Source organism: Falco biarmicus, chromosome 7 (assembly GCF_023638135.1).
Source record: "Falco biarmicus isolate bFalBia1 chromosome 7, bFalBia1.pri, whole genome shotgun sequence".
Taxonomy (NCBI): Eukaryota; Metazoa; Chordata; class Aves; order Falconiformes; family Falconidae; genus Falco; species Falco biarmicus.
In genome coordinates, this window is record NC_079294.1 from 69,028,515 (window position 1) to 69,050,953 (window position 22,439).

General features: G+C 52.9%; 1 protein-coding gene across 4 annotated transcripts in view; it reads left to right on the forward strand.

Moving 5' to 3' along the window:
• CORO2B (coronin 2B) overlaps positions 1 to 18,919 on the forward strand; it is a 45,012-nt gene extending 26,093 nt beyond the window's left edge. For all 4 annotated transcript variants that reach the window (XM_056346983.1, XM_056346984.1, XM_056346987.1 and 1 more), the window contains 10 exons: positions 9,228 to 9,344; positions 13,442 to 13,591; positions 13,962 to 14,126; positions 14,708 to 14,824; positions 14,923 to 15,027; positions 15,336 to 15,432; positions 15,971 to 16,083; positions 16,759 to 16,849; positions 16,959 to 17,098; positions 17,702 to 18,919. In XM_056346983.1, coding sequence (XP_056202958.1) covers positions 9,228 to 9,344; positions 13,442 to 13,591; positions 13,962 to 14,126; positions 14,708 to 14,824; positions 14,923 to 15,027; positions 15,336 to 15,432; positions 15,971 to 16,083; positions 16,759 to 16,849; positions 16,959 to 17,098; positions 17,702 to 17,833 — 1,227 coding nt within the window. In that variant the 3' untranslated portion in view covers positions 17,834 to 18,919. The remainder of the gene's footprint in view (positions 1 to 9,227; positions 9,345 to 13,441; positions 13,592 to 13,961; positions 14,127 to 14,707; positions 14,825 to 14,922; positions 15,028 to 15,335; positions 15,433 to 15,970; positions 16,084 to 16,758; positions 16,850 to 16,958; positions 17,099 to 17,701) is intronic.
• Positions 18,920 to 22,439: the final 3,520 nt, after the last annotated feature.

The following is a 22,439-nucleotide window of genomic DNA, read 5'->3' on the forward strand; positions in this document are numbered from 1 at the left end:
TGCAACCTCAGAGCTAGGATAAGGCCAAGCAGCCCCAGGAGCACCCACCCTACCCCTCCTAGGGGCTTTTCATCCCTAAGCTGTTGTGTTCAGCTTCAATCTGTTTAATTTCCAAAATGCTTTAGCCTTATGCAAAGGCATGGGATGCCTTAGAGTGCACTAAGGGCCAGGGAAGGAACAAAATACATATAGTACTTTTTGAAGATGCTGTACCTGCAGCCCTAAAGCCAGAGAGCTGTTCTCCTCCCAGTCCTATGGCTGGAACAACTTTTAGCAACAGTTATTAAATTAAAAAAAAACAAGCAAACAAAAAAACCAACAAAAAAACAGCCAACCTGGTGTATTCACGCAGCAGCTCACCTACTGCAACCAGCACCAAGGAAGCCCAGAGAGCCCCAGGGCTTTAAGCACCCCCAGAACTTTTCTGACCCTGGGCTGGCTAAAATAGCTGGGGAAAAAAAAGCTCCAGCAGCATGTGGATCTATCTCAGCTGTGCCTGATTTAATTAGCTTCATTTAAACCGGGCTGGGGCTAAGGAGGGCTGTTGGGAGCAGCTCTAGGAGGGGAGGAGGTTGTAATGCAGCTTGCTGGGGTCTCTTAGGGCAGTGTTTGCAGGGGATGGGTGGCTGGCATTGCTTTTGCTGCAACAGGAGGAGCTTTGTTTGTAGAGGGGATGAAGACAGTTCCTTTTCCCCACCAGACAGGGTTATCTGCCTGCGTGCCTGGAGGAAGCAGCGAGCAGGAAGGGGGAGTCTCTGTTTACATGCAGGAGGCTGAAGTCCAAAATTGCGTGTGCCAGTGCTGCCTGTTGTAGCAGTGGCTGCCTGTGTGTGAGCTGCTGTGCCCGTGGCATGGGGCTGAGTGTGGGGCAGCCCCCTCCCCCTGCTGCAGGTAGGGCTGCTATGCTGCTGGCAGTGGGTGCTTGTGCCAGTGGTGTGTGCCCTGGCATGCAGAGGTGTGAACAGGGGGGTCCTGGGGGGCTGGAGGGGGAGCCAGTCCCTCTCTGTCCCTGTGGGACACTGGTGCCCATCACTGCTGCTGTGGGGGTCTGTATAAGCCTCTCTGGAGCAGGGACAACCCAGGGAGGTGACAGACCCATTGCTAATCCCTTTGGAGGCCCCAAAGCTCTGCAGCAGCCCTGGGGAGACAAGGACAGGGACAGCAGTTGGGCAAAGCCTGTGCTTGCCTGTATTGCTTGTCCTTTCGTTACCCAGCACAAAGGGGTACAACAGGGGAGCAGCCCCTGCTTCACAAGGAGCAGTGCCACTGCCCCTTGGCTGCTGGGTTGGTGGCTGTAACCTGCTGCCAGCTGTGTGCCGGGGTGGCAGCTGGCGAGCGGGAGGAGTGGGCTGCGTGCCCTGGGCAGCCTGCCCTGGCTCTGGCATGGCTTGTCTTGGCTCAGGGTCCTGGTGGCATCTGCTCTGCCTGTGTGCTCATGGTACCACCCAAGAGACCCCCATGCATGCCCCCCCCTGCCGTGGGGACACCTACTTGCCAAAGGCAGGCAGAGAATGGGCCAGCTCATCACATAGCTGCTTTCCTCGCTTCTCAGAGCTGCTGTGCTTCAAAGTACCTGGAGGTTTTCTGCAGGCAAAAATACAGAATTTGCTCTAGTTCTCTGTACATGAACCAATTTTCATGTCCTTAGAGCTTTGCTACCTTTAAACTCAGGACACAGGAGACTCCCTTGGTCTGTGCTACTTTTTTTGTTTTCTGTGAATTTTTCTCTGATTCTTAGTCTGCAGGAGACATTTGCTTTGACCTAGAGTTGGCCAGGAGAAAAAAAAAAAAACCAACAAAACAGATGACCTGAGACTTACAAAAAAGCTGACACTTCAGTGTTACAGCTCCACATTGGAACACCATCTGATGTCCTTGCACTTATCAAGGAGATAATGTGAGAGCAGCTGCGGGAAGCCCAGACCTGGGCCCTGGCTGGTTTTAAGCACCTGGATCAGTCAAAAAGTGTTGGTGTAAGATTTTTGTGCTGCCCTGAGAGTTGGTGATGGGTCAGAGGAGGAAACAAGGTTTGAAAATGTGGGTCCTTGGGCTTGGGAGGGGAAAATGTGGATTTTGCCCCACTTAATGCTGCTGCATTTGCAGCAAAACCTGGGGAAGCAGGAGCTCAGCTTTGCCTGGGCCAGCACAGTGCAGCCCTGCCTGCAATTGCCTGCCCCCTCTGCCGGTTAAAATAGAGAGAAACCCTGTCCTCGCTGGGGAAAAGTGGCTTTTTGTTACCAATAAACATGGATTTATTTTTCCATGGATTTATTATTCCATAATCCAATTTAACAGGGACATTATACAGGCTTTTGTCTTTTTAATTAACAAGCCTGAGCCTGGCTACTGCTTTTATGGTGCAGAAAAGTACTTCTGCAGCAAGGCTTCAGGGTTATAATCTGTGCAAATTGTTTGTCAAAAGCTGCTGTGCGCCTTGCTTTGTGGGGTTTAGGGCTATAGGGCTCCGTGGGTCCAGTGTGGTTGGAGAAGCTCATCTGACAGTTACCCCAACAGCCCACAACAGTATTTCTATTTGATTTAACACCATTTCTGTCCGCACAGTAGGAGTAACTGATATTTAAACCTTCATCCTGGCAACAATGGCGTGAAGCAATGCTGATTTCTTTTCCCGCTTTATGACTTGCGTGGTTTAGTTGTACGACAAAAAGAGTAAGTCTATAAATTGTACTTTCTTATGGCAAGTGACCTGATAAATCTGTGACAGTTCATTCCAAAGCACCCCTGACCATGGGGTTTGCCAGGGACAGCGATAGCATCATCACTCCGGGGGGAAACTGAGGCAAGGGGACTGGTGATGCTCGCTCAGGGAGCGTGTCACGGGGGCTGAGGCAGAGGTGCCTTCCAACTGCACCGCTGGTGGAGCAGCTTCTGCTGGGGCTGGGATGGCTGGGAGTGCTTGCTGGGCAGAGACGGTCCCTAAAACCTGCTTGGATTGCAGCCTTCCCCGCTTTCCTCCTCTCCCCACTCACGGCGAGGCTGGCTGGGGAAGGTGCCTGTAGACCCGAGGGTGCGGGAGATGCACAGGCAATAAAATTTAAGGTCTAAGCAGAAATCCTGCCCGGTTCGGTGCACCCCTGCCTGTTTGCACTGCTTGTTTAAGAACACAAACACTGTTTTAGCAGGGGCTGGGGGAGCACATCTCCATCTCCCTCCCCTTGCTGAATATCCCAGGTGTTACAGGCTGGGAAAAGGGGCGGCAGCTCTCACTTGGGGCATTATTTTCTTGGAGGTGCACATGTAGCTAAACAGCTTCTTCACTCAAGAGTGCCAGAACAGGAGCTGAGCTTTTAGAATTTGTTTACTGGAAAGTTGGCTCTTGGTTTAGTGTTTTACTTACAGCTGCCATTCACAAGAGCAGTCGGGAAGCTTGGCAGTGTGTTCACCACAACCTGGTTACTCTCTGCAGGACCCAGAAGCACATTCAGACATTTCCAGTGCCTGGAGTTAGTGTTTTGATGAACAGTTTTGTTGATGGCATGCATGGAGTTCTTCAGTGGTTTGGTTTTTTCTTTTTTTCTTGTCTTTTTTTTTTTTTTTTTTTTTTAAATGGTTTTATATTACTGAGAATCCCTGGACCAGCTTCCAGCCAGGTGACTTGTGGGCCCCATCCCTCCCAGGGTGTGATCCTGCTGGGAACATGTGTGGTTGTCCAATCTCCTCAGCCTTGGCTGGCTCTGGCCAAACTGGGGCCGTGCAATCGCGCCCATCTGGTGGTTTGCATCTGCTGGAGGCTGGATGAGCAGCCTGGCAGAAGGGAGGCTGCTGGGGGAGAGCGGAAAAGCTGGAGAAAGGCTTGAGGTATCTGTTTTTATATTTATTCAGTTGTTGGAGAGAAACATCCCCAGTAGCAACATTGTTCCACCTGCACGTGGGAATTTCCTTGGGGAATTTTTTTGTGCAGCTGCACAAACTACTAGGGCAGCAAGTGCTGTCTCCTGGTGCAACACCTCTGCTGGCCAGTAACCCGTCCCCTCGCGTTCAGGCTCTCACCACTCTTTGCTGGAATAGCTCGTGTTGCAGATGTGATGCCCAGATGTGCCGAAGCCCTCCTCTTGCCCTCCCCCTTCCCACGGGCTCTCAGCTCAGGCTGGTCCCTGTTACCGTGTGGGGAGATGTGCAGCCGGCAGCGCATTGTGGCAGTGGGTTTTCTGGGTCCCCCAAGGGTTTGTCCAATTTCTCTCTCACTTGTGCTGGTTCTGTTACCGGGTTCCTGGTGAAGATGGGTTAACCTGCAGCGATCTTCCCTCGTACCCAAATCAGCCGGGGATCTACTCCAGGTCAGCAAGATCTGTCTAATTTCCTCCTCTTTGGCTCTCAAGTAGGAGAGACCTTCTTTAAAAAGACAGCAGTAACTGTATTTACTCTTAATCTCAGCCACTAGAGACTCGTGTGTACTCAAGGATTTCCTGGGAAACCCTGTAAATCCCCTACGGCTCAGGCAGCGCTTCCCTGATCCCCCTCTAAGAGCTAATAAGGGGTTAGGGAGCATCTGGGGGAAGCTGCTGGGCGGGAAGGGTGGCCTGGCTGGTCCCCAGGGGCTGCTGGTGGGTTTCCCCCGCCTCCAGGAGGTTTCTCACCCATGGACAGGTGCTGGAACTGCTGGTGTCGATGCCAGATGGATGCTGCAATTGTTTATGTAAAGTTTTCTGTGTGTTTGAGGGTAGAGTTGAAGGTTTTCGCCACACTTGCAGAGCCTCGTAGGAAACATGAGGATTTGGAAACATTCTGGGCTTGTAATTCCAGGGAACCTGGTGAAAAGCAAGTTTTATGAAATATATTCAACAGATTTATCTGAGTGTCCTGCTGGTTGGTTGTAAATCAAATGTGGAGTCCTGCCATCACCAGCCTGAAGCCTGTGGTGCTTAGAGGGTTGGAAGTGATAATGCTGCCCATCACTTGAGTCTGGTGATGCCAAGGGGTTCACTGAGATGGGCTCCATCAAAATGGCTCGTGAGCTCACAGCACTCACAGCAATGCTTTGGTTGCTTAAAAGTGGCGCTTCTAAGAGTAAAGAGGCTTTGCTCCTCCCGGCAATGGTGTTCCCCTTCCTGGGGCAGTCCAACCTCTGTGGACCGTGCATCCATCCCTCCTGGGCTCCACGTGCTGCTGGTCCCTCCACCCTTGCTGCTCTTCCAGCTGTTTCGAGGAGAAGGCTTCCTTCTTGGTCACCAAGCTGCAAAATGACTGAACTAAACAGACTTAAAAATTTCATTGTCCTTTTCCCCCAGATATCATACAAATAACTTTCTCCTTTTTAAGCGCTCCTAATTGCTTCAGCGAAGGGAGGGCTTTGAGTGGCTGGAGTTGCTGGAGGATTTGCTCCTTCCAGCCCATGCCGTGCAAAACATCAGAGCTGCTGGAGTCCGGAGAGCCACGGCACGGCATGCTCTCACTGAAGGGATGGTATCTGGGTCACCGAGCTTCCCGTAGCCAGGGGTCAGGGATCCAGCGATTAGGATTCACCATGGCTTAATGCAGAGCTGCTGGCACAGTCCCTCTATGAATGACTAAATAAGAAGCTATGGCATGTATTCCTGATTTTTTTTCCTTTTTATTTCCTTTATTCAGCTCTTTCTCCTCTTCCAGGTGCCCTGAGCATAGGCACAACCCACCACTGCTCCGGCGCAGGGACTGTCCCTTGCCGCGGGCACTGTGGCAGCTCCTGCGTGCTGGCTGCATTCAACTAATTTTAATCAAAACTCTTGATTTCTTGGGCAGGAGCTATCCCTAGTAACCAAACTCTGCTTTGTCCTCTTGAAAGCCTAATGAATTTTGACAAAACCCTTCAAATCTACTTTGCAAAGGAAATCACTCGGCTGGTTGCTCAAAATTAAAGTGATTGCATATTAACTTGTGCCGTTAAAAGGTCTGTCCGCCTGGAATTTAACAGCTGTTGCATGAATTTCTGCTCTAGACTGTGTTAATAACGTCATGCTAATGCAAATACGAAAATAGGGGGAAAGCTAGATAATCTGAGCCATTTGGGTGAGCAATGTCTGCTAGCACACTTATAATAACCGCTAAAGCTGTGCTTTGCATGCCATTAATTCACAGGAGGGTCCTGGGTGGTACTGGGAGGCAGAGCTTCGTGTGCTAATGAGGCACCGAAGCCGCTGTGTTTCCCTCCACCTTTTGTGTCTCACCTTGAGGTTTTCCCTGTCCAAACCTTGGCTGTTTGTCCCAGGGCTGCATCCCTGCAGAACTGTGGGGTTTTTTTTTCCATTTTTCTTCATAGCTTTTCGTGGCAGGGTTTTTGCAGTGGAGTTTGGGTGAAGGCAGGGGCTCTGTGGGTCTCCCCAGGTGATGGGCAGCTCTTGCCCGATGTCCCCAGCATCCATCAGGATGAACAGCCCAGCAAAGGGTGCCTGACTCACCAGGGCCCCGAGGAAACAGCTGCTGAATGTGAACAGTTTTAGATATTGAGATGTTTTTAGTGAAAAGCAATATTTTCCTGAATCTTCCCCTCCACCCTTTTTGGAGAATTCAGTTTAGTGGAAAACTGATTTTTTTGATCAAATCTGTTTTCTGGGCTCCGCACTGGAAAGACTTTATTTAAATGAAGGGTTTATCTCCTCTAATGATTTCCCTTGTGTCATGGCCCGCGTACTCTCAGCACTTGGTCAGGCGATGCTCCCCCTTTGCCTTGCTTTTCCTGGGGACCATTGGCTCCCAGCATGGAGATCTTGGTGTCCTGGGAGGATCCCTGAGATGCTGGGGGGGCATTGCCCCCCCCCACGCAGGTCTGGTGTGACAGTGACTTCCCAAGGGGCTGTCTTTGCCACTGAGTAAAAGAAAAAATTAAAATCCATGGCTGATGCGTACTTCAGTGTATTGTCCTTCCTGCGGGATGCTCCAGTGTTTGCAGTGGTGCTGGATGTAATGTAGAGAAAGAAAAGTCTGCTGGGGGGATGAGGGGCTGGGGGGGATTCAGGGGACTGTCCCTCTGGCCGTCGCATCATCCAGAGCTGCCAGCTGCCAGAGGTTTGGGTCACCCTGGCAAAACTGTCAGAAAGTCACTTTGCTTGTTTTTATCCCTAAAAACCTGAACTGATTTATGATCGTGCTAATGAAACCCAGGTCTGGGGCATTAATCAGGAAAATGCCCTTTCAGCTCTTCGGTAACGTCAGGAACATTCTGTAGGTCAATCGCTGCTGCTTATCTGGGGCGAAGCTGCCAGGTAAATGCGGGGAAGAAAATGCATTAGTGAATGGGAGGAGGCAGTTAAGGGTCCAGGGCTGACGTGGCAGCTCAGATCCGAGCCAGGTTGTTGCTGATGGGCAGAATTATAAAAATTTAGACTCTCTGAGTGAGCCAAAGTGATGCTGTTGGCAGCTGAAGGAGGAGGCGGGTGCAGCTGCCCCATCCCAGCTCTTCCATCCATCCCTGCCCTGACACTCCTGAAATTGGCCCTAATGGAGGTTAAAATCGCACCAGCAGCTATCAGTCACCACAGGGAAAGTGAACCCTGCCCTGTACGGGTAGGAAATCTGCATAACATGCCCTAATTAGAAAGAGGCTCATGAGTTAGAAATCAGTCTTGCGTTAAATGCTCATCACAGACCAGCTAACGGGCATGTGATCCCGCGCCCGTCACACGCCGGGGAATTAACGAGTGTTTGTAAGAGACAGCACGGGGGGCAGAGGGGCAGGGCTGCCAGCCACCCTGTTAGCCAGCCGGCGATGGAGCCGAGGGCGTCCGTTTCTTCACGTACTGAAGGCAGTGAGAGCAGGCACCTTTTTTTTTCTCCTTTACCTTGGTACCTGAAATGACCCATGTGACGAGGTCCCCAGTGTTTTAAGGCCAGCCTAGTTCTCATCTTATAGATGGGCCGTGTCCAAGGGGTGGCTTAGAGCTGTTGTGGCAATGGGAGCAGGAGCTGGCTTTTCACTCTCATCATAACGCTTATGAAAAGTCTTTTAAAATTGTTAAAGCAGCTGGGGGAGAGTTGTGTTTGCCTGTGTTTCTCAGTGCCTCATGCGATGGTTTTCTGCATCTCCATGCCTGCCGGATCAAATCCAGGCTGGCAGAGCCACTGTGCCCGTGCATCCCGTGCTGCTCCCGGCTGGCATTCACCGGAGCTGCGACTGACCGTGCAGTGCTGCAGCAGGCACCAAGGCTGCCTGGCAATTAGCAGCCACGTCTCCCTGGGAGCAAATTCATTGAAATAACCCTTCCCACCAGCAGCAGCACAGGGGTGAGCCCCTGGGCCTGATCCAGCCACCCCAGAACACGCCTGGCCATTGCCCTTAGCTGCAGATGGTAAAAATGCAGCGTGTTCTCTTTGGTGTGTTTCTTTGTTCATGTTAAATGGAGCCAGGAGCTTGATACGTTAAAAGGTCAGTGCTGGAAGGGCTATGAAATATTTAGTGGCTGCGTTGTGCTGACCTAGTTAGTTTGCACGCTCCAAGTGTGCCACCACCTCCGGGCTGCGGCGAGGAGCCAGAGCAGGGGAAGGAAGGGCAGCGGGGTGGCTGGCCCCGGAGGCATCCTGCGAGGTCCCTGCAAGGAGCAGGGGGTCCCTGCAACCCACCTGCCATGGGAACCTGAACAGGAGGCTCTGCTGCGTGCTGGGCATCGTCCTCTGCTGTGCAGCTCAGCACGTCCTCGCTCTGCGGGGGTGTCAGGAGTAGACCGTCCCTAAAAGTCTTGCAAGGTTTTCCATCCATGTGGAGGATCCCATTAGGTTAGTAGTGTCGTTAAGCAGAGTATTGACGATCCTGAAGTCACTGGGGGCTTGTCCTGCAGAGACCTGTGCATGCCTTGCTCAGCATCACTTTCCAAGTCTGGGAAACAATGCTTCCCAAACGCTTCATGCACAGCCCAACATCTGATCTGCCTAGAGACCCAAGGATTGGCTTGGAGTCTCTCGAGTCCCCTCCAGCCCTTCCACCCATGGTTTCAGACTGTCATGCAACAATTTCCTAGGGAGCTTCCCAGCTGGCGGTGTCCCCTCCTGGGGCTGGGCAGGGCAGCCCCGTGGGGTTGTGTTTGCAGAAACCCCTTTGCATACACGGAGCAGCTACAGCCCCCCCCGTGACAAAACCAATCCCAGACTTGGCTGGGTGTCTCCTCCTGCCAAATATCCCATCCCAGGGTCAGTTGTGGAGCTCACTTCCACAACAAGGCTCCAGCCTTAAAAAGACCAAACTTATCACTAAATTTTTTTGTTTGTTTGTTTGTTTCTGGGTTTATTTTAAATTACAGACAGGCCGGATCGAACCCAACTACCCCAAAGTCTGTGGTCACCAGGGCAATGTGCTGGACATCAAGTGGAATCCCTTCATTGAGAACATCATCGCGTCATGCTCTGAAGACACCTCGGTGAGCTGCAATGCTTTGGGCTGGCACCTCCATGGAGCCATACAGCTCCGTGCACCCCCTGCCTTTAATTTATAGACCCGGGTGATGCAGGAAGGGGCTGCTGGAGGCACTGCGGGTGGGTGATGGCTCAGCTGTCTCAGGAACGGAGAGGGGTAAGAGATTGATGTAGAGCAAAAGGCAAATTTTGCCAATCCCCAGCTGCTGTGCCAGTGGTGCAGGGACTGTGGCTGGTGCCCAGCTCCTCCGCTGTCCCCAGTGTCACTTATTGTCACAGTGCTGCTCTTTCTGTGTCCCTCACTGCAGATAAGCTGTACAGCTGTGCACAATGAGGTCTTTTTTTTTTTTTTTCTCCCCTTCCTTCAAACCCAACAGCAATGCTATTATTAATCCTTGCTCTCGGGGACTGCAACTGCTCTTGTGGCCTGATCCATCAAGTGATATGAGCCAATGGCAGTTTTGCAGGCTGGGATAATGAATCAGGTCATCTTTAAGTAGCTGTTCTTTGCATCCTCCTCCTCTTTATTTTCTGAACACAAACAAGTCCATCCCAAAGGCTGTATCATAAAGGGAAAAAACCCTTTGTATGAGGGAGAAGATTTGGGATGATCCAGTTTTTAAACCAGTTACAAATCTGCCTTGCCTGATCTATAGCATTTCACTGTATTATCACCTAATGTCTCATCCTCTCCTTAAGTTCAGTATATTGGCATTTTTTTATTAGCTGAGAGCTTGTCAAGGAAGATATTGAGTGGGGAAAAAGAGTCAGATCCTGGCCATGAATCATGGTGAGCTGTCTCCTTTAAATTGTAACCTTTTATATGCAGTCGCTAGGGAATAGGAGGTGCTGGGAGGGAGGGAGCATACTGGGAAGACTTCGTAAGACATCATTAAACTTGGGAAATTAATTGCCCCTGAGGCTGTCTGGTGTGTGTGGGGGGTGTCCCCCCTGATGAGGAAGAGTTGGAGGGGAGCATCCCTGCGGCTGGGTGGGCTTCTGGCTCCCAGTGCCACCCCATGCCCAGGGTGCTCATGGGCAGGTCTTGCACCTTTGGGCTCTCTCTTGCTCCCAGGGGTTTAACAAGCTTCAGGTCAACCGTTTTGTCAAAGAGAGAGGATGATCAGGTCCTTGCCAAGTCCGAGCTGCAGAAAACAGAGTATTTGCATGACATTTGTCACCTGGGTACACCATCCGTCCCAGGCTGGGGGCACCGCCACTGTGGGAGACACGGAGGACCTGCCACATGCACCGCCGGCCCAGTGATGCTGCTGGCTGGTCCTGCTCCAGACTCATGTCTTTCCTCCATAATGCCCTATGCAGAGAGGATGACGTATGCAGCCTTGTCCCCGGGGCATCACTGTGGGTTAATCCTCTCCAAGGGGTTGATGAGGATTTTACGTCTGGGCAGCACCTGTTATTAATGCTGCCTCGCTGGAGAGGGATCGTTCTTGCAGGCCACCCGGGTTATCGTGCTGCTTGAAACCCCTCCTGTAATTATTCCCTTGCTATCAGACCTGTATCCGTTCATACCTGTCCATCCCCGCTTGGATAACGGCGTCTGTCCTCACCTGATGCTCTCCTGTGGGGTGCCAGGGCCATTAATTCATTATTTGTTCTTGTGGGACAATTAGCAGCAGGGCTGATCCTCTATAGTTCCGGGTCCCTGCCACGGTGCTGTGAGCTGCTGGAATGATGTGAAGGCTTTTTGGGAAGGAGCTTTTAAAGGGCAGGACAAACCAAGCGGGAAGATTAAAAGGGGAATTACCCAATCTCCGTAAGTGTTTCAGGCTCCGCATTTTCTCGTGCCGGAGCTCTCCGTGCACTCGGGCACAGTGAGCTGATGTGGCACATGCAGCTGCGGGGAGGGGTTCGCAGCACAATGTCTTGCTTGCAGGATACAGCTCTCCTTGGAAAGAGGCGTTTCAGGGAAAATTTTATCAAGAGGGTTTCTTGAGACGGGTTGGGAGAGGAAGCCTCCAGTTCCATAGGCTGCATCCCGCGCTGGCTGCTCTCCCTGGTGTCACAGGAGGAGGTAGAGATGCTTCTAGGGCTGTTCCTCTGGGTCTTTTTTTAATGACAATTTTCTGAAAGCATCATTTCCGTCCCAGGGTGGGACCAGGTTGTGAAACGCAGCATTGGATTTTTGGGTTAGCTCCAGCTATGCCTACACTGGCAACAGAACAGCATTAGTACTACAACCAGTTCCAACACGTCTATTTTCAGGTCATAGTGACCGTGGTAATGGGGAAACCTGCCTAAAATAGCCTGTCCCTGGCACTCACCCCTTTTTTTTTTTTTTTTTTTTTTCACAAGACACAAAGAATGATGCAACTTCGTTAGGAGCAGACTGCAGAGGTGATGCGGTGCTGCAAAGCCCCAGCGATGGTTCTTGGCTGAGCACAGATGCAGGACACATTTAATAACCAACCTTTAGGCTACTTGCCCAGTGCAAGGCAAGAGGTAGCTCCTATCTGAGCAGACCCTGACAATGCAGGGAGCCCAGGCATCGCAGCTGAGCGCAGGAAGGTTTCCCAGTGTGTATCCCCTGGGTCTGATGACACGTGCCCTGAGCAGCGAGCATGCAGCAGGCACCGCGCCGGTGGGCAGAGCTCGCTGGATGCATTTGTGGATGCAGATCGCTGGAGCGAGGCGCAGCCGGAGGTTTGGTAACAGCCGTTTCGTAACCCACCGCTTTCATAACCGGTTCCTTCGACATCAGGGTTGTGTTGCTTGTTCCTCATGTTGTGCCTTGTTTGAAAACCGCTGATGCTCTCAGAATTGTCCCTTGGAGCCAAACCAGCCTCTTAACCACGTCTCTCTCATAATGCCGTTTCCTCTGCATGCCACGCAACCCAAGAAGCAGCGTCTTTCACCACTAAATGTGCAGGTTCAGGGAGAAAACTGACAGCTCCACCTGTACATCCCTATGCAGATTTTTCACTTGCATACTGCAAATTAAATTTTGTGTCACACACCCCTCCCCTGCTGTAGCTGCTGAGCTGGATGGGGCAACCCTTGTGGGAGCTGGAGTGGGAAGAACAACCGAAGGGGCAGCAGGATCAGTTCTCTCCAGGCAGCAGCCTCCCAGATATTCCCTACGTTTTGGCAAAGCTTTATTTCAGCTCAGTGATGCTCGCTGGGGCAGCACAGCCCCGGCCACCGCATCTGCTCAAAGGCAAGCTCATCTTTCGAGATGCTGGTGGAGGAGGTGAAAGGGAACGTGCACAGGCTGCATGCTGCATTCAATACGGTTGGGTTTTTTAAAATGAGCATTACTGAACGGTGGTGTGATGTGTCTGCAACTGGTATCAGAGCGGGGGCGAGGCAAGGGCTCCGGGATGGACGGGTGTGCTGGCCAAGGCAGCCTGCCGTGGGGAAGAGCTGAGAGTGCAAAGCTCAGCGGTTTCATCTCTTCACCTGAGCCACGGGGACATGTACACACCACCAAATGCTGCCAGGTTTCGGGTGGCTCTGGGAAGCCGCAGGGCTGGCAGGACCCTGGGTCTTGCTGCTCAGACAAGTGCAGGGTGCTCCGGCACGGAGCAGACTGAGGGTGGGTAGATAAATGTGCCCTGTCACTTTGGCTTCGTACTGGTGACCTGCCGGGGAGATGAAAGCATCTATACTGGCTCTCTGATAGCATTAGCTGGAGCTGTTTAATTGAAGAAGAGACACTATAGAAGCCTTATTCTGTCTCAGTGCATCCCCTCCTTTTGTTCAGCAAGCAGCTTTTCAGGCTTGTTTTTAACCCAGGTTCTCTCCCCTGGTGGGTAGCAGCTCCTGGTGAGGCTGGTGGTAGCAGGGGAGTCTCCCCTGGCCCTGCTCCTCCGTGAGCGCTGCTTCGTCGGGTCCTTCTCCTCAGCACCCACAGTTCGGGGCGAAACCATTGCCTTGTTTTGGGCTACCCTTTCCCCCCAGAGCTTGCTGGTCTGATGGGATGGATTCTCTGTGCCTTCCCCCTGCCCTCACGGGGACCAGATCACCTTGGGACAACCATTAGTGCAGGATGAGGCCGCTGGCGTCGGGACATGGCAGGGATTCAGCAGCTCAAGCCCCCTGGGGCTCCCAACCCCCTCCCGACGCCTGCCCCATCCTGCAGGTGCGGATCTGGGAGATCCCCGAGGGTGGTCTGAAGAGGAACATGACGGAGGCTGTCCTGGAGCTGTACGGGCACAGCCGGCGCGTCGGCCTCGTCGAGTGGCACCCCACCACCAACAACATCCTCTTCAGTGCTGGCTACGACTACAAGGTGAGCTCTGCCCAGCCCCGCTCCTCACACTTGGCTGCTGCCCTTGCAAAGGCTTCCCGGGCTCGTGGCACGGGTGGGAGCCACCCGCATGCAGCCATCGGCGTAAAATGACCCGCTGTGTCTGCAGCAGGAGGTGCCTGCCTGGTGCGAGGGTCTTGCACCCGGTTGTAAGGAATTTCTTCATTTTGCACAAACAGCAGCTGCAGGGCAGCCCTGGGAGGAGGGAAGGGGGCTCTGTAAGTGACAAGCAGGGGGGATTTCAGCCCAAACAGGTGATATTAAGACACCTGAAGTGGATGTGGAGGTTGCAGGAGGGGTGGGAGGGTCTTCAGGAGCGGAGACCCCAGCGCAGCCTCCCCACTTCCCACAGGTCCTCATCTGGAACCTGGACATTGGGGAGCCGGTGAAGATGATCGACTGTCACACAGATGTCATCCTCTGCATGTCCTTCAACACTGACGGCAGCCTCCTGGCCACCACCTGCAAGGACAAGAAGCTGCGGGTTGTGGAGCCGCGCTCCGGCAGGGTCCTGCAGGTGTGGTGCTTGTGCTGGGGCAGCTGCATGGGATGGGGGGAGGATTAGAAATAAGATCTTGGGGAGGAATCCTACTGAAACGTGTCAAAATGTTTGCAAGGTACTGTACGTACTTGTGATGTGATGTTTTCCCACATGTCAGGATCCACTGTGCCACTGTGGGGAGCGGCTGGTTGTTTTAATTCGGTGGAGATGAGGAGGGCTCAGCCTCATCCTAAGCACAGGAGTTGGAGGGTTTATTCTTTTATTAATTATTTGTGGAAAGTAGCAGAAATTTGGGGGTGTGTGCACAGAACGTTCTGTAAAGAGCCACGGTTTGGAGGAAGACGGTGCTTTCTCAGTAAAGGTGATATCTAATATTAGGGAGATGGGCGTTTTTGTTCTGCACAGGGGACAGGCACGGGATCACGGTACCGCAGCGCTGTCTGCCGCCTGGCCAGCACAGAGCCAGCGTTCCACTGGGACGAGGCGGGAGGGGTTTTGTGGGGGTGGCAGGTTGGGGTGCCTAGCAAGGGGAGAGGCTTTGCTGGGGCAAGGGCCAGGGAGGGGAGGCTGCCAGCTAGCACAGCCCTGTCTTGCAGGAGGCCAGCTGCAAGAACCACCGCGTCAACCGGGTGGTCTTCCTGGGCAGCACGAAGCGGCTGCTGACGACGGGGGTGTCGCGCTGGAACACGCGGCAGATCGCCCTCTGGGACCAGGTGGGTGCCGGGACCACCGCTCTGTCCCCATGGGGACCCCCGCTCAGCACGAGCATCGGGACATCTGGCCTAATCAGACACTTTTTCCTCTTGCACAGGAAGACCTGGCCATGCCCCTGATAGAGGAGGAGATCGACGGGCTCTCGGGTCTCCTCTTCCCTTTCTACGATGCTGACACTCACATGCTGTACTTGGCGGGCAAGGTACGGGCATCCCGCAGCATCTCCTGGGGAGATGAAGGGGCCTCTCTCCAGCAAACGGCTGTGCTGAGCCCCAAGCACTGCGTTGCGCAGCTCTTTGCCCACGAAACCCTGGTTTGGAGAGGTGCCTGCTGCTGTTGCAGGAGTGGGCAGCATCCCACCGGGTGATGCAGAGGGCTGCAGCATCCCCAGCCTGTGTCCCCCCAGCATTCCCCAAGGACGGGGTGCTGGGGGTTGTTCTATGGTCTTTTTTTCAACCTCATGTCTGCCAAAGCAGTAAACAGTCTCCCTCTTCCCTGTGCTCGCTCCAGGGTGACGGCAACATTCGGTATTACGAGATTGGTTCGGAAAAGCCCTACCTGAGTTATCTCATGGAGTTTCGCTCCCCAGCCCCGCAGAAAGGACTGGGTAAGGATGGCTGTGCTGCTGATCCTTCGCTCTGAACATGCAAAAGGTAGATGATGGAAGGTGCTTAATTAAATGCCACAGGCAAATGGGTTTGGCATGGGTTTGGCGGGTGCCATGATGGCTCTGGAGCATCAACACGGGGCTGCAGTGCTTGCAGGGCAGCATTCACATCGCTATGCCGTCCTTCCAGCAGTGATTCAGCCAGTCTGGGTCCCAGCCAGGCACACACCTAGTGACACCCTTCCTGCTGTCACCCGTACCACAGCTTTACCAGGGGACATCAGTCGGTGATCCCCGTGATTTGTCCTGAATAAAAGCTGCTCATCCCTTTCCCGATGTCCCTGCAAACACCCGTGGTGTGGCCCACGTCTGTGCCCCCGGTCCCAAGTGATGGCAGGGATTAATTCAGTAAAGACCCAGGTCTCCTGATGGAGAGCGAGGAGCTGTTGGGGTGTTACCTGCTGGGGAGGTGATGCGTCCCAGCTGGCTGCCCGGGGTTTGCAGCACCCGCGGGTTATTGTCTGCGCCTCCTCCGCAGGAGTGATGCCAAAGCATGGGCTGGACGTGTCGGCCTGCGAGGTCTTTCGTTTCTACAAGCTCATCACCCTCAAGGGGCTGATTGAACCCATCTCCATGATCGTGCCGAGGAGGGTGAGTCCCTCGGGGTGTGGGGGCGAGGCAGCGTCCGGGGTGTGCAGAGCAGGAGTGGTGTGATGGAGATGCCCTCGCTTGCGCTGTTTGCCTGACCAGTCCAAAGGCTGGGTCTCTGCACTAGGCTTAGACCTCCCAGTCTTTACGCTTCCCAGGCATGGAATTCCCAGGGGGCTTTTACCCCAGGCTTAATGGGAATGTTTTAGGAAGTGCATCTCTGCATTGCTCCTTACCTTGATGCAATCGTTCTGTGCAGAATCAGCTCAGTCCACTGCAACAGGTAACCAGGGGCTTGTCTCACCTGAGATTTAGGGACTGTTTCTGGTAAAATACATCTGGGAACCGGAGCAGGATTTGGCGGATGGAAGCAAACCAGGGCTGCGTGGAGGGGCCGGTTCCAGGCTCTGCTGCAGCTCGGCAGCCGCTCGTCCTCCTCCGGCGGCTCCGCTCTGCTGCTGGCCAGCATTGCCCAGATTTGCTGCATGCCCCGAGCAGGCAGCGCTGGCGTTTCTCACCCAACTTAATGGCGCAGACACCAGTTTATTGCTGCCCTGGGCGGCTGCGTTGCTGCATGCCAAAGGAGTGAGCACAACTGTTTGCAGCACGTTGCAACGTGTAGTTAAACTTGTGAGCATATTCACGGAGGCGGTTGCTTCTCTTTCCCCGTGTTTTCAGTCGGAAACGTACCAAGAGGACATTTACCCGATGACTCCGGGTACGGAGCCAGCCCTCACGCCAGATGAATGGCTGAGTGGGGTGAACAGAGGTAAGGCCACTGGTCACGCTGGGCAGGCAGCACGGAGCCCCGAAATGGCTGGGCTGTGGGATGGGGCCGCAGCCCCCCCTGACCCCCTCCTGTGCTCTGCCCTGCTCAGATCCCATCCTGATGTCGCTGAAGGAGGGCTACAAGAAGACATCCAAAATTGTCTTTAAGGCACCAGTGAGGGAGAAGAAGAGCGTTGTCGTTAATGGCATAGACCTGCTGGAGAATGTGCCGCCCCGGACGGAGAATGAGGTAGGGCAGCGTGGTCCTGACATGGGGACGTGAGGGGATGGTCACTGGCTGAGGGGGGGACGTTTTCTGGAAAAGCTACCACTGCAGGTCTCTGCTTGTATTCCCAAACTGAGGTACCTGGGCACTGTGTTTCCCTGTGGCTTGAAGCATCCCACTCTACATTAACCACAGAGTACCCAAAAGGGGCAGCGTGAAGCTCCTCCATTTTATTTATTTTTTATTATTAAAATCCTTCTCCCAGATTAAAACCCTCATCCTGGCCTAATGGTTGGACTTGATGATCTTAAAGGTCTTTTCCAACCTAAGGGATTCTATGATTCTCTGGGAACAACATACGGAGGCGCTGGGGAACCATCAGCGCTTGGACCCGGAAGGAATTTGTTTTGCTGGAGCTGAGTTTGCAGATTGGGTGCTTAGGGCATCCCTGGGCTGGAGGGTGATATATTAAATCCGAGAGCACAGGCAGCACGGCAGATGAAGGCGTGTTGCAAAAGCAGTCGAGTTATGAAACGGCCCCAGCGTGGCTCCGGGGGCTGGCAGGAGGGTGAGGGCCCAGGGGTGAGCAGCCGGCACGGTCCCTCCAGCTCCCTCCTTCCCTTCCAGCTCCTTCGGATGTTCTTCCGACAGCAGGATGAGATCCGGCGGCTGAAAGACGAGCTCTCACAGAAGGACATACGGATCCGACAGCTACAGCTGGAGTTGAAAAACTTACGTAACAGCCCGAAGAATAATTAACTTCCAGGGACGTTTTATAAATAAACTTTCTTTGTTTATACTCGCTCTTTAATTTTATTGTATCCACTTACACAGAATATGAGCCAGAAGTCAAGTGACCTGCCAAGAGCCCACTCGCTGACTGGAAATACGTCCTCCTAGTCTTGCCTAGCACTAAACCCGCTATAACGGAACAGCTGCTGCACGAGAGGTGGCTGGGGCGGCCGTGTGCCCTGGCGATGCTCTTGGAGTAAGTAGACGAGCCGTGTCCCCTCCGTCGGGATTAACCGGCACGGGGGAGCCAAGGCGGCGGTGACTCGCAAGGAGAGCGTGATGCTTTGTTGCTATTAATTTTTTTCCTATGCAAAAATGTGACAGCGGGTGCAGAACTGGAATGGGGGGTGGGGAGGGCTTAGTTGACAAAAGCTCGCTGCGGCGGCAGCAGCCTCAGACCCTTCCCATGGCAGCGGGAAGGCTTTGGCAGGGGCAGCCTGTGCGTGCCCCGGGGGTCCAGCCTGGGGAAGGGAGTTGCTCCACATGTGTGCGTGCATCCACGCACACGCACCTCTATCCTTAAAAAAAAAAAAAGAAAAAAAAAAAGCTGTGTTTCCTAACTGGAGAGGGATTTTTGCTCACTTTGCCTGAGCAAAGAGGGACTTACCGTCCTCCTGTCCGCTGGGATGTGTGCCAGTGACGTAGGGAAGAGGAAAGGATGTCACCCAGCTCGCCCCGAGGGATGGACCCGGCGGGTTCCAGAGCTGCATGGGCGCTCGATGGGTCTAGCATGTGTGTACAATCACAGATTGTTGTCGATTAGGCCTGTAGCACAGGGAATGACACCAAATACTGCTAGTTTACCTATATATATATATACATATATATACATATTTTCACTAAATCAAGTTGCTGAACTGCCCAGCACTACCAGTGCTATCAAGTTGCTGAACTGCCCAGCACTACCAGTGCAGCGGTTTCTCCTCTCCATTAATTTACATTGTGCCCCGGGCCCACTGCTTCCCCCTCTTTACGTTACATGTGCTGTCATTGCCTCTTATTTATGCTACCACGGATTAGTGATGAAATAAAATGTTTTCAAGATACCAAAACTTTGCCTGTTCCTTTCTTTGCCGGAGGGCTGGCCCCCACCCGAGGGGGGGTGGTGGGATGCAAAGGGGCGTTTTTGGCTGTGCACAAAGTCGTTCTCTGCTTGTGCTGCTGCTCTTCCCCCAGGGTGGGAGGTCCCTGCAGGGCTGAGCGATGATGTGGGGTGGCTGCAAGGGGCTTGGGTGTGCGACACAAGAAGCAGAAGCCCTGACTGTGCAGGGACAAAGTGCTGGGGACTGGGCTGGGCAAGTGGCACCTGGGGAGATGCTTGCTGGAGGCAGTTTACTAGATGGGGGAAGCAGCCGAAGTTGAATCATGGAATCATGCAATGGTTTGCTTAAGAAGGGACCTTTAAAGGACCCCCCTGCCATGAGCAGGGCCATCTCCAACTAAATCAAGGTGCTCAGAGCCCCGTCCAGCCTGAACGTGAATGTTTTCAGGGATGGGGCATTGGCCACCTCCCTGAGCAACCTGTGCTGGTGCCTCACCACACCCATCATAACAAATTTCTTCCTTATATCTACTTTGAATCTCTCCTCCTTTAGTTTAAAACTATCACCTCATTCCTATCGCAACAGGCCCTGCTAAAAGTCTGTCCCCATCCTCCTTATAAACCTCCTGTGCCAAGATTGGACCTAAATTTGCAGGTAAAATGCAGCGGTTCTGCTGCTGCCCCTGCTGCCTGCGGTGCTGCAGTCAGGCATGCGTGAGCAAGAGGGTAGCACGAGGGATGCTGAGATGGAAATAGAGCTGTAAGCTTTATTTCCTTTTTGTTTTCTTATGTTGAGGAATGTGTTATCGTTTGGTGTCAGGACCGGAGTTTTCGGGTTTTATCGTGTCTCATAATTGGAAGGAGAAACTGCTATTTAAGCACATCTCGGCTGCCTCGTGCAGAGCAGCAGTGGCTTGGTCCTGGTTGAGGTTATTTATGTCTTATGGCCTTAGTCAAAGGGGGTGTGTTGGGACTTATTGCATGAAATTATCTCTTGTAAGGGAATAGCCAACGTTTCTCCAAAGCCCCTTGAATCGATGCAAAATGAGCCCAATTACGGCTGCGGGTGGTGATGATTAATGAGCCAGTTAGCATATCTGCAAACATCAGCACAAATCCGGTGGCAGCTGCCGCCTCTGTTGCAGGTGAGGGGGATGTCTCGGGGTGCGCAGGCAAGTGATGCAGGATGCTGCCCCACGGGGTGGCTCTGGGTGGGCTCCAGCACGTGGCATTACCTTTGCAAAGCGCGCTCATGGAGCTCCCGAAACATTTGGGATTTGCCAAAAATCTCCAGCCCAAGTCATGGCCGTGCAGTTTCCAGGTTCTCGCTGCTCCTCTTGCACCTTTCCTCCCAGGCTCCCCTCTCTCGGTAACAGCTCGAGCTTTTCCCAGCATTTCCCCCTGCACCATCTGGGCTCTATTTAAAGCAGAAAAGCCCATTTTTGGGGCACTTGATACATCTGACTTCAGCACAGATTTCCCTGCACTGCTGCAACCTTACGCCTCTCCCATGGAGCAGGGGTCCCGTGCAGCCGGGTGCTATCCTGCATCGCTGCAAGGACCCACTGCAGCACCCCTCATCCCCGGGGTTTTGGGCCACTGGGGTACTGTGAGCCCCGCTCCCACACTGTCCCACATCCTTGCCTTTTGCTCTTGATGAGCCTGTGGTTGTGTTGTGGGTTTTTCAGACGCTCCTGGGTATCTTGCAGTATTTTCCAGGGTCTAAATGAGATCAATGAGTCTGTAACCTCCCAGCTTTTTTTCTTTCCCATCCTTCTTGCAGACATCACAGCATCTTTAAAGCCTCCCAATTCCTCCCTGGTCCTGCACTGGTAGCAGAGCTGATCCTGGGACCAGCTCCTCCAGGACCCCTCCAGGAACTTTATCCAGCCTCAGTAAGTCACAAACATCTGATTTAGCTGCAGCCTTTCCCAAGCTGTCCCCATCCAAACCCAGGCTGGGGTCTCACCCTTCCTGTACTGCTGCTAATTGCAATTACCTCTCCAGCACAGCTGACATCTTCAGGGATAACAGGTTTTAAGCAAAAAGGATTAAAGATCTCAGCTGTCCCTAGCAGACAGCCCCTTCCTTCTTCAAACAGGGCCATGGGGTGATTTCTTTCCTACTTTGTTTTTCCCCTCCATATTAATGCCGTCCCTCTGTGCTCATCCTTATCAACCTGACCTACTTTCTGCTTCCTGGAGATTTCGCTTTGTTTGAGGCTTGGCCTCCTCGTACGCTTCCTAGCTGCAGGATTATTGTTAATTCTCTGTTCCAACATTTTGTGAGTGCCTACTTGAAAAGATTTCTGGTGATTAAAATACCCCTGAATTTATAGCTGAAGATACAAGATCTGGGTTTTGAAATCTAAAATGAAGTAAATGCAGAGGAGAAGCCACTATGTGTTTTAGTTTAATTAAATGGGAGTTTCCCATCAATTTGCCGAGGACGATGCTCATTCTTCCTTAACCTCACATCCTTAAAAATAAGGGGTGCTTTGCACTTACAGAACTTGGCCCCGCTTGGTTCAGCATCTCCAGCTGTGCACTCAGGGACCCTCTGTTGGGAGGGCAGCTCTCTCACAGCAAAAAAAAGTAGAAATTTTTGCAAGTTGAGTGCATTTTTAGAAATTACACACTGCTGCCTTTGACTTACAGCAAGATCACCAGAATGCAACTTTCCCTTCCCCTCCCAGAGGTTTTCAAACACCAAAAGGGGAATTTGATGCTGAAAGAGAGCTGAAGCCCCATCAGGATTTGTGCAGCAGGCGGCTGCTTCTCTGGGCATCCTGGCAAGCGCCAGCCCCGTGCCACATCGACCTGCTTGCTAGGACTGATGGCCATGCTTGGGCGTACCTGCTCCAGCCAGGTGTGGCTGCTCCAGCTGTTCTGCAGCATCTGTAAAGGCTCAGCAGGGAAACACCCTGTTGCCTGCCCTACTGCCCAGCAGCAGCCAGCTTCTGGACAGGGCTGGCAAATCACAATGAGACCAGGAATTACAGCAAAGCTGGGATGTTTGAAGAAAGGACGGCTGGTGGGCTTTCACGGGAGGGTGTCCAGGGTGAAATGCTCATCTGGTGCTACCTCTGTGGCTGACTCCCTCTTGGCAAGTGCCAAGTGTCACGGAAAAATAAAAACTCCAAACAGAAAGCGTCAATAGCCTTGCCAAAAAGTTCACCGGGTTTATATTGGCTCTAGGCAGAAGGAGCAAAACCAGCAGCGACAGCAACCAGCTGACAGCAGAAAAGTCACTCGGTGACGTTACCCGGACCAGACGAGTGCTGACCAGAGCAGCAGTCAAATTACGCTCAGAGAAGCACCAGTATGAGTTAGTGGGAGATGCTGGGATAGAGGAAGCGGTCAGTTTTCCAGTTAAAAGGGGAGTGATAACTGCACTCCCGAACCACACACCCCTTGTCTGCCTCTAGCCTGTGCCCCCAGCCTGTGCTTACCCCCCGACAGATTAATCCCCCTCCCCATTCCTCCGTCCCCTTGCCCAATGCATGAAGCACAATAACAGCTGAATATTTCA